A 12,182-nucleotide genomic window follows, 5' to 3' on the forward strand; every position below is an offset into this window, starting at 1 on the left:
CAGGAATATACCAGTTCTGTTACAGAGGTACTGGAGGAAAGCACAAAACCAGCTAAAGGACGTGGTATGCACCTCATTAGTACAGTGTTCAGTGCAACCGATATGAAAGTGAAACACGGGAGAAAACAGACTGACTGTCTGTTCCATCTCTTGACAATCATCAAATAAAATCAAAGCCATCTGCCCGGCCACCTGAATAAAACTAAATTACGGATTACATCGTTTATAAGCTGCATTGATTTCTAGCAGGGTAGACATTAAAAAGAGGCATTTTAGTCCTTGCTATGGCTTACTACAGTGGATTCACCAGTGACAGTGGGAAACCTGAATGGAAACACTTACTACGTATACTGAATTAAATGAAGTGGATCACAGTTATTTTGTCGTCGTTAGAGTGGAGTACCACGGTGAGGCATCTACTTCTCATTAAGGAAGATACTTCTCATTTTCAGCAGAAAAGGTCACTCTATAAAATGCACCAGGAATTCTGTATGTGTTGTGTCCCAGCCGTTTACTCAGCTCACATCTAAAACGCTCCTCCCCGACCCGGCTGCCAGTAACCCAGCCTACCTTGGGATTTGAAAGTGAAGCTGTGTTTTTTCTCATTTGTGCGTCACTGTTAATAATAAAACTTAGCATCTGGAATTTAGCAATTCTTTGAGTGACCTCCAAGCTAGGAGCTAATCCAGAGCAGCCTCCTGTAGGTAGCTGGTGCTGGCTTCGGTGCGCTGAGGAGATAAGAATCGGTACAGCCTGTTTTGGTCAGCAGAGTAAGCAGTTTGTCATTCAGGACACACATCAAGCAGCAGATCTGAGACACGGCCATCTACACCCCACCATCTCCCTTACAGAGCCGTGTACACTTTAAACTTGCATTAGACCACCACCTATGCATACATATGGTGATATAGGTGGTCCACTATAAAAATATTTGCCTTTTCAGCCCTGCCTTTCCCAAAAGGTGCTGAGAGTCTCCGTCTCTCACCAACGCAGTGGCAGCAGAGCATGCTCAACACCCGTGAGCCTGGGAGAAGGATGGCTTTTGCTATCTTCAGAGGTTGAACGTGCATGAGTTCCCTCCTCAGACTGGCGTGCACAGCTCCCATCACATTTGAGCGTTTGGCAAATACCGGGCAGCACAGCCTGAAGGCTCCATGGGCTTCAGCAGGCTGAAACCTGCTGTCCTGTATATGGTTACTTTTCCACGCAACAATAAAAGCTGCGCTACAGCAGTGAGGCAGTCGTTTGTATGGCAGTATTTTCAACAGCTATTTCAGAGCTGTTGAGAGATGCGAGGCTTTTCTTTGGAAATGGGTAGGAGGATATCATTCTGTCTCCTGAGTAAGGCTGTTTTTATGATGCGTGCGTCCAAATTACAAGCCCTCAGGAGCCAAACTGGTAATTAGCACATTTTACAGACTCTCAGGACGATCTAAAACATTTTCCTCTGCACAATAATGCCATGATTATACACTCTAGTTCTTCTAACTTAAGCTGAAAAAGGCAGTATATGATTCCCAAAGCACAGGGTAACTTTGGGCGTTGCTTATGATTTCATGGTTTGTTTCACAGCTGTTTTGCAGTTTGCCCCTAAGCAGCTAATGGCTATAGTCACATTTCAGTGTAATTCCATGATGCTGCAGCACAGCCTGTAACTCAGCTGTGACTTCAGCTGGTCCCCCACGGGAATCTCCACCTACCTATAAATGTTACATATATATCTCCAATATTTGCAGCCATGAACATTACGTATGTAAAATGGAACCTTTTTAAATACAATCTTAACATGCCAAAAATAGATTCTTTCATCAAGTTTTTGCCCTGCAATATCCATCTCTTGTTTACAATGTACATATATATTTATATTTTTTTTTATATAGGAACATGAAAATACCATATATAAATATTTACTTTAAATCCCTATATCTAAGAACATACGACAGCATCAGTGGAGCAGTTGCTAGGTACCAGAAGGTCCACGCATTCCAGATGCGGTTTCTTGGGGTTTTTTTTAAGCTGTGGAGATGTAATTGCTCGGGACGTTTAAGCAGGACGGCGTGGGCTATTTATACCATCTGCAGACCACTCGCCCCCTGCCCGTCTATATCTGTGCACAGCACGTGCATTCCTTCTTACGGTATGTACTGTATTTAGTTTTACAGAGCAAATATTTTTGTAGCACAAGGGCAATATCTTACAGAGTGGAATGAAACCAACAGACAAAAGTAAACTCAACCAAAGTCTGCAGTGCCAAAAAAAAAAAAACAAAACAAAAGTCTAATTGCTCCATGCTGCTTATCATTGCTCTGCAAGTTAGAAACAATGATCCCAGGCTTGTGAAAAATCAAGCTTTAGATTGGTACTTTTTGTCAGTGTTTTCACTGCCAGTACCAATGTGTAAGATCCTTGGGTTCAGCTACTATATAGCCCTCCTCTCAAAAACGCTACAAAAATAAATCTTGGGCACAATCTCAAAAGAGGCTTCTCTTCTCTGTTTCATACAGTACAGCAGTCCACTTACCCAACGAGGCTGCTGGTCACAGTACATGGCTGCCAGATCAAGCTTTTATGGACCACATGTTTGCCCACACATTCCTACCCTGAGAATTTTGTAAAAATTCTCTATTCCCGCAGTCTTGCCCTGAACTGAAATAGATTTCACAAACAGAAATTTGCCAGTCTATAGCAACCGGCTGTTAGCTATTTTCTGCTTTCAGATAATAAAGTGCTCTTGTTTTAATTAGTTACGAGTTACCGGGGAACTCAAAGGAGAAGGTACACTTTCTCTTCCTCCTCCCACTACTGCACTTCCCCAAGAGTTAAACATGAGATTCATCTAGATCGACGTCAGTCTCCCCAAGCTCCACGTGCGTGAAGCTGAAGTGAGTGGCCAGCAAGGGGTTCTCCATCCCGTTGTCCTCACTGATGTGAAGGACGGTGTCCCCGTGCTGCAGCAAGCTGGTGGTCTCGAGGCCAGCGTAGTCCTCGGTATCAGAGAGCTGCGTGGGTGGGGTGCTTTGCGCTGTTGTTGGCCGGGACTCCAAGCCCTCTTCTTTTTCCTTTTTCTCAGTAGAAAGTGCCTCGCTCTGCAATTGAGGAGAGCCAGTGGTCAGGCTCAGAGAAAGTAGGGGGGGGGGGGGAACCCAAGGGAACATCTATAAAATACTTTCTTATTCAGAAATACTTTTTACCATAAAGGGCCAGGCATTTGCAGATTATAAATCCCTAAAATTCTGCCCTAACAATGATAATTTTTTTGCTCATGAATCAAATCTGTAGCAATGATTAGAAAGGTTCTCTGATTTCAGTTGTTAATACTTCGTCATTTCATTTTTTTTAAGTGTATTTTCAGAATGGGTGTTTTTCATTTGTTCATGGCAAAGGACATAACCCCCAAAAGACACTTGATAGCTGGGGGTATAAAAGTGATCTCAATGTCACTGATGTGTTGAAGGGATGACTGTGATTGTCCCTGCACTGTCCTCAGTGGTGTCCAACAGCGAAAAATGTTGGACAAGCAATTTCTTTTGAAATGTGATTCTTTTGCTGAAACAGTCCTGAGGTTTTGAAGGTGTCTTTCCTCAAGGACACATTTCTCAGAGAGCAAGCCATAAAAACCTGTTGATGAAAACTTGCCTTGGTGAGCAGGTCCAGAAGGATGACTATATATGATGGGAAGATGCAGGAAATATATTTGCCGATTAAGAATCATTGCGTAGATCTAGAAGCGAATGGTTTACCAAAGCAGGGGGTTGGGCAAGCTCAGCCCAAAGAACAGACAAACAAGAGTTTGCTGTCTTCACTCACCTGCCAGCTGTTGTTATACTGCTGCAACGCATCAGGCATTTCCCTAAAGATTTGCCCTGCAACTTTAAGGAGGCAGCAGACAGACACACATGACAAAACCGTGAATCACGTTACCTGGCCGGTGGTCTGGCTATGGAGATCAGCTACCACGATGGCAGGTGAGGAAGTCAGCACGGGTTTACTTGGCGGTTCCTGCTTGCTGGTCGCCTGGGGGCTGCTGCAGCTGCAGCCCTGCTGCTGGGCTGCTGGAGCAGATGGGTCACCTGGGGAGGCTGTTGTTGCCTCAGGCTGGGCTTCAGTGAAAGTCACCGACCGCTTCTGCTCCGCTGAAGGGTACAAAGCCCAGAAAACTGAGTATTAAAATGCTACAATTTGCAATGGAAAACAACAAGAAAAGAAGAGAGAGAATCCCTGGAGTTTTTACAACTAAGACAGGAATCGTGCTTCGTTCCATCTTTATAAGCTGTCTAAGTAGAGTCTAATCTAAAAGCCTTTTACCCTAGGCTTCCTCTAAAGCCACAGCAAGAGTCAGGGATCTCCTGAAGACTAAGCACCCTACCTACCTTTGTCATTGCTTGGTGAGATAAAGGCCACCCATAACATCTTTTCACCCCAGAAGAATATACTGAATTGAATGCCCATGTGAGTTAAGACATTTCTGACCTCAACTAAAAAATGATAACTGAGATGCAAATATATAAGAGAATTGCCAAAGGTTTTGCAGGAAATCTGAGAAAAGACAGAGGGCAGCTGATTGCCCCCCATTCCTGCAGACTGAGTCCACTCTCTGGGAATAAAGAACAGCACAGGGCTGGACTAAAACTTAAGAGTAATGCTGTTACCCCTGCTCCTGCTCTTAATTATTTTGGGCCAACTTTTATGTTCCAAACATCTCCAGCAGTGCAGTTGCCCCAGCGCAGCCCTGGCTGAGTGGTTAGAAACCCAGAAAGTTTGCAAGCAACCTTTGCTCTACTGGGTGTTTCCTTCAAAGTTAACTGCTCACTTCAGATAGTACAGAATACAGCCGCCTGCTCTGCTTGGCAGTGCCGACTCCTGGCACGGACTAGAACAGTCCTGTATTCATTTCCATAGGCAACCCTTAAAGCACTGCACTGCTAAGCATCCAAATGATGGGAAATTTCCTTCTTTCTACTGCTGTCAGTAGCAGCTTCGAAATTTGCACATCTGGATGTTTTGGACAAGGTATCCTGACTAGGGGGCACCTGTCACTCAAATTCTCCACACCTCTAGGGAATATAATCATTCACTGTCCATGTCCAGTTTCATCTTGAAATCCTTTGGAGAAACCATCAAAGAGTTTTGAGGGGGTGAATTTCTGATACGATATCCCCTTACTAGGAAAGAAGATAAAACTGCTGGGACTTCACTTTAATAAAGGCTACCAACAACATACTAACTTTTCCTTTAAGCTAAAACAACAACACAGTATTTTCTACTTTCAAGTATGCTTCTGGAAATGCAGCGCTGCCCTACCGCTAGGTTTTGGTTTTGGCTGGATGCTCCGCCGTGTGGTTGAAAGTCGAGCTCCGTGGCGGCTACGAGGTTCGGTTTGAGTTTTCTGACGCGACAGCAGTGGTCGTCGAAGCTAAATGTTGGAAGAAAGAGTTAGGCTGATATATGTTCACATATTACACAACTTATCTTCTGTAAGGAGAATAATAGATCGTTATTGTCTATTCCTCTAGATGTCCATTCACTCTGCTTTTAGCAGAGTGAATGTTCTAATGTTTCCATGGCTCAGACATCTCCTTCATATGAACTTCTGGGTTTCGTGCCTTTTCAGTTTCAATATTGACTGTAATGCATTGCAGATTGTGTGACCATTGTTTAATTAAAAAAAAAAAAAAAAAAAAAAGCCCGCAAACGAAAACATTGGGGAATTCAAACCAGAGTGCACCTCCTTTCTTAGGGGTTTGTCAGGCTTCACAGTTACGACTTGCGCTATGGCTCCTGCTAACTCAACGGACTGCTCTAGTATATCATAAATTAGGTAAAAGGCACATCTCACATCCACAAACCATTTCACAGCAGACCCAAATGAGAAAAACCAAACCAACGCAAACAGAAGGAGAGAAGGTTTGTTCACTGTCATGTTCTCACCTGCCGTAGGCCTCTCTTCCGCCCCAGGGGCTGCTGCAGGAGAAGGTTCTGCTGTCCTGGCTCGCTCTGTACGCTGGCCACCCTGTTAGATGTTGACAGCGTTAGGCCAAGCACAGAAGCACCCTGTATAACTAGTAGGTGTCCTGGCAATTTTGACTAAAATAAATAAATAAATAAATAAACCAACCAACCACTAATGGCACAGTCACTTCAAAGAGCAGTACTGTCTTTGAAGGATGGGGGGACATGTCTGTTGGGTTGTGGCTTCTGGGGCTTAGGAAAGGGTGGGAGGTGGAGTCATGGCATTCAGGACTTGGCCACGCACAGGTAGCATCCAAATATAAATAACTGCAGATTTCAGTTTTCAGTCATTGATTGATGCATCCCACTGAGCAGCACTCACTTCTCTGCATCCTTTGCCACGTGGGCTTCATCAATAAAGGCAAGAATATCAGCTTCCTAGCTCAAAAGCCTTCTTTTTCAAGGGCAATGTTGTAAAAGCTATTTTTTTTTCCTCCCAAATAGACTCCACAGCCTCATCACAATTTTGTCATCTGTTTTTAATTTCAATTTAAGTCAACAAACAAAAAACAAACACAAAGTGACAAAGGATCCATTCACATAATGGATGCATGAGTTATGTGAACAAGGCCCCACACTCAACACTTGCAGCCTTAAGTCTTTTTGTGGCTAATAAACAAAAAAGACAAGTAAACATAAATTTTATATTTATATATATATATAAACACAGCTTTTTAGTTTTTAATATCTTGGCACAAAATATCTGAAAATCTGCAGTAAAAGAATCTTTAGCAATAAAACATATTCAGCTGCATACCATCTCATTCTACCATTCAACTGACCATTTAATCTGCTTCACATAAAAATACCACCCTCCCCTCATTTTTATCAAAGTACTCTATTCCTCCAAAAAGTTAAAAAATGGTCATTTAGCAGACAGCGGTCACAAAACATTTTAGCTGAATGAACTATGTCTGAGAGACATATGGTTACAATAGCAACTAACATTTAAGATGGACTTCTTTTAAATCAGGCAGCTGCTTATTTGGGACAGACTGGAATCCACTGAGCCACACGTCCTATTTAAGCAACTTCCAGCTATATCTGGTATGCATCGTTGAAGATTCAGTATTACAGTCCATTTTGCCTTTGGCCCGCATTAATCTAAAGGAAAACAACATTCTTTTCTCTAGATGTTTTCCTTGGATCTTCCCGGAGGAGCTCAGTACCACCAACAGACTGAAGGTTTATCGCCTGACCTTACAGGAACGGAGGAAGAAGCGAAACCTAAGGACGTGGTCAGACAAGACATGGAAGATGTCTGTGGAGAGGTTTAAAAAGGTCTGTCTCCTGAACAGCTCATTCTTTGCTCTGGCAGAAGTTATTGCCCTTAGAAGGTTTGGTGGAACAGAACATGAGAGCTTCCTGGTCTGCTTCAGGTCGAAGTCTGGTTACCTGACCTGAAAGTCCTATTCCTTCCTCCCTTATCAGTTTAAACTAAAGCCAGACTTTGCACTAAACCATATGCGCGTGTTTTCACCAACTCTGCTGGAGCAACAGTGGGCAACTTCAAGGAGAGAGACATCTTAAGACCCTGAAGCTGTTTCTCTTCTGATTGTATGACCACAGCCTAATAATCCTAGGCATGCCCTCGGCAATCTCACCACAGCTGCAGTGGTTTGGAAAAAAAAGGAAAAGCTGCTGTGAGCTCAAAGCCAGAACAAACAAGATATATTTGAGTCCTTTTCCCCCTCAGACAGCTCTTCCAAATGAGATCACCAGTCTCTGGAACATATTTTCCAGCTTTTACGTAGGGTATTGACATGATTTACATACAAAGCATCCTAAACATCATGCGAACACCCGCCTATGAATAAGCAGAGTCCTCAAAGGTACTTCCTGTTAGTAGGACTGTGTTCTTGACCCAGACAATGACTGCAGCACATATGACTGGTCAGTCCAGAAGCAACACATCATTCCTTATTAAAGCAAAGAGACTGCACTTAAATTAGTCTTTAGATATGTGATCCAGACTACCTGAAATTACAGCTTGTAGAGTTTTCTTAATCTTCTGTTTCTAGGATTACATAAAAACTTATTCCTCTGAATTTTAAGAAGTTTTTAGAGTAGTTACCAGTATGTGAATTAAGTAGGAATTAGCTGGAGAAGGTCTTGAAAAAATAATTTTCTATTGGACTAGCTTTTGAGGATACTGTTACAATTTCTGATGAAGGAAGAGTTAGTTCTATGAGTGAGGAGACGTAAATGTCTGAAGCAGAAAGACTACAATTATATTCAGTGCAGAACACTGGTTATAGTGGTGAAACAAACTCACTTCACATGCATCATGAAAACCCTTTGAAAAAGTCATTAGACAAAGGGAGTACATGGGCCACGTGAGGGCACAGAGGCTATACACAAGGAAAAAAATTATTCCCATGGAGTAATCTGTGCACTGAAGACAAACAATAGGTGAGCAACAGAAAGGCTGAACTTTGTGTCTTCCTGCTGGAGTCTGGGATTCTCAGCCTGGCTTATATCATAAGTGAAATGAGTTTAGAGAGCTGGTGGATGTTTATTTCCAGTACTGAATCATTACACAAATTGGTATAATTTGGGATGATCTTATGAGCTGAAATTGCAGATATCTTTTGCAGGCAAATGGTGGACCTGAGAACAGCCGAGTTTTGCAGAGCTGCCTGCGCGCAGCACAGTCCCATCTTTTTGCGTTCTATCCCCAAATTTTGAAAAAGGGAAGGAAAAAGAGAGAGAATCATAAAGACCACACATTTCAGAGGAGCGACTGAATTTTCAGATATAACCTTTCACTTCATGAAGGTTTGTGAGGGTTTCTTTTCACATCAAAGAACAGCACTACTGATCTTGTTTCCATGAAGATGAGTGTGGCAGACAGACTTTTGGCTCTGCGTAGCCCTCCCTCCCTCCTTTTCTGTCTCTCCTTGTTTACCAGACCTGACCAGGAGTATCCTGTTTTTCTGGCAGCCCATGGGACCCAATCAAGGAACACTGAATCAAATGCCATTTCAGCTGACAGTACGTTTCCCTCCTGGGGCAATGTGATCGATAAGAAGGGTTGTTCTGCAGTACATAGGCCAGATTTATTTGGGAATAACAAAACAGAAGTTTTTCCTGCCCAACACAAAGATGCTCTGTCACTCTCTGAGTATCTCTGTCAGGGATTTTATCTTCGCAATAATGTTACTCCCATTACATAGTTAGGGCAGAGACAGGTGAGCAAAAGATCAAACCAACCCAACTTCGTGGACGCATGTTGCCAGCACTACAAGAAATGACAGGCAGCGCGGTCACATAGTGGGGGCCAAAAGAAGCTTTGTCAGGTTGGCAATTATAATAAGTGATGCTCATGAATTACAAGAAACCATGCAGCCAAAAAAAAGAAAGAACAAAGAGGAAAACAAAACAGAGACAAAGGAAGCAAGGAGTTTAAATGTCTATTAAAAAGATGCACATGCTTGCCACACCATTATGGTAGAACATACACACTTGATGTCCCAAGACATCTGAATGAGAGGGTTAGTGGACAAAGGCCAGTGGAGAATGGGTTAAAATGCAGATGAACTCCAGCTCTTGTGTTCCCAGACACATCCTAGCTTGGTTAGTGTTAGATCTGCTAGTCTTGCCTTGGCAATGTGAATTCACTCTGATTTTCCCTATTATAATGCCTTAAGATAAGATAGGCATAATGGCACACATTAAAGGGAAATGCGTTTGTGCAACAGATTTCCATTACAGTGACTTCTCATCCTTGTTCCTTTGTGATTTGGGAAAATATCCTCACCTCTCAGATTATAACCACAACAAATCATGATGCCGGACACATATGCTCCTCAGCCCTGCACCCCATGCTGTCTGTTTACTTCAGAGCACTTAAATGTTATCCCCTTCCTGTCTTCCCTGCTTTTCTACATGTCTGGCTCTAATTGCTATAGAATAAAGGAAAACAGACTTTATTCTTTTTTGTGTTTGTCACCATTTCTTTAATTTATTTGAAACTCCTACCTTCCATCAGGTCTAGTCTCCATATGATTTATTTCTTTATGTCAGTTATGACTAAACATCAGCTTTTGAATTCAGAAGGCAATCCTAAACAGTTGTTATCACTGTTCTCCAGCTGAAATCAAAGTTATGTAAGAAGAACTCAAGCCTGCGTTATTCAAAACTAATGTTCCTGAATATCAAAACACATTAATTCTGTCCTGTGATCCCCACAGTTCAATAAGCTCCTACAACGTCTGCTTTATTACTTCTCTCCTTTAGAGGAGGAATCCAATTTGCACATTTAACAATGCAGTTGAAACATCTTTTCTTCCTCACAGACCTCTAACCTAGCCTTTTTATAAAAACTTGCTGTGCTTCCCTGTCTTCATTCTTTCTAAGGCTTTGCAGCCCTGATGCCCCTCCTTCAGATGTTAGTACCCGCTCCTTGAAAAGAATAATAAACCTCAACAGAACTGACTCCCAAGTACATCTGTTAACCTTCTTGCAGGAAATCTCTGTACCATAGAGCAGGGTGGCGGATAGTGTCCTGGTCCCTAGCGAAAATTGGTGTGACAGAAATTAGTAGGAACCCACTTTACAGCTGATTACATTTCAGGGTTCGAAATAAATTATTGCATTTGAACTCATCTGTTGACTTAGCTCTCTCATATTCCTCAGCCTCACCACCGTTATTAGGAGTGATTCCGCCCCACTTAACAAGATCAAAACATTTCAATTTCAACATTGATGTAACCTGGTAACAGGTCATTATGGCTTTAACTCGGATATGGACCTTTGCCTTCGTCATCCTCCTCAAATGTAGTGAGTTTTTTGCTCTACTTAAGGGATGGCCCTTAACTTCTTTGGTTGAATGACTTCTGCTCTCTTCAGGCCCCAAAACATGCTCAGATGACCATGCAATCCATTTTGCTTTTATCACAAAACCAGATAAGAATATTCCTGCCTCTGCCAACAAGCCGATGTCTTTTCCTAATGCCACTCCTACAGTAGCACCAATTAAAGACCAAACTGCCAAAGCAGGATTCACGCACACAAGGGACACCATGAATCATGGGATGATCTCAGTGACACCACCAATGGTAAACTCTCCATTTGTCAGCCAAGAAGAATGAACAAATGAACAAAGCAGCCTGTTGCCACCCCCAAAAGCCACTACTGACATCTAAATCCAAGCTAGCAAAACTGAAACCATTCACACAAATGCCTCTCAACATATTCACATCTTCAGCTGGTGTGGTAAAGTAAGGAAATAGTGTGTTACCCTCCGTGTTGCCAAAGTAAGGGTCGGTGTTCTTCTGGAAGCAAACAGAGATGCTCTTGGGACTGACGATAGCTCTCTGGCCTCACAAGGATGGGTTGAGAGGTGTGAGCACAGCAGCAGGACAGTAAGGATGATTAACACAACCGAGCTGGCCGTTAAAGGTGAAGACCTCCCTTCTAAGCTCACTCCTGACCCATTTGACCAGCATGGCTGTAACAGCGTTTGCTCGCAAACTCCCCTGGCCACAGGTGATGGGGAACAGCCAGACCTGAACTCCAGCACTGACAGGGCAATTTTAAATACATATTAAGGGTGTTCACCTGCAAGATTTCTAAGGTGTCATCTGAGAATTGGAGACACTGTAAAGCATCCACAGAGAACTATATTCCACAGGACTTATCGTAATTAGTTTTATTAGTGACTGTTAAAGAACACAGTTTGATATTGTTATTAAGTCTTTTGCGGTGACAGCATTGTGGGATGAATGGAAAAACAGATGTCTGTTTTATATAAGCCTCCAGACTAATGCTTATAACAGGCTACAGCTAATGCCTCGTGGCTAATCTTTCTCATGCCTTTCAAGCAATTGCTAAACAAGGGGAAAACCTCGAGGCTAGCCAGCCAGACTGCTATTTCACTTGCTACAGCTTTTTCTTTCCCCTTCCCCTTAGCCTCCTCAAAGTTATTGGCAATCAAAGCTGAAAACTGAAGGTGGGTTGCTACACCTTTGACTTGCAGGCCTGAATATCAATGAGCCACAAGAGACAGAGATGGAAAGAGCGACAAAAGGTGAGGGGAAGAGACAGAGGAGATTGGAAACGGCTTGTTTCCCAGCACACACACTGACAGACAGGTAGTGTTAACACTGTACCTAGAGAGGCTGCCCTCAGTGGCCAGGCTCGGGGAGTCATCGAGGACATTAGGTTCACTG

The 12,182-nt window shown here is 42.9% G+C and overlaps 1 protein-coding gene across 1 annotated transcript in view; it reads right to left on the reverse strand.

Annotated features, from left to right (window-relative positions):
• Window positions 1-2,819: 2,819 nt before the first annotated feature.
• UNC80 (unc-80 homolog (C. elegans)) overlaps window positions 2,820-12,182 on the reverse strand; it is a 140,700-nt gene continuing 131,337 nt past the window's right edge. The window contains 5 exon segments of the mRNA XM_009887601.1: window positions 2,820-3,086; window positions 3,922-4,133; window positions 5,302-5,413; window positions 5,929-6,010; window positions 12,123-12,179. Of these exon segments, the coding sequence (XP_009885903.1) occupies window positions 2,820-3,086; window positions 3,922-4,133; window positions 5,302-5,413; window positions 5,929-6,010; window positions 12,123-12,179 (730 nt within the window).

The sequence above is a fragment of the Charadrius vociferus genome, unplaced genomic scaffold (genome assembly GCF_000708025.1).
Source record: "Charadrius vociferus isolate BGI_N301 unplaced genomic scaffold, ASM70802v2 scaffold136, whole genome shotgun sequence".
NCBI lineage: Eukaryota > Metazoa > Chordata > Aves > Charadriiformes > Charadriidae > Charadrius > Charadrius vociferus.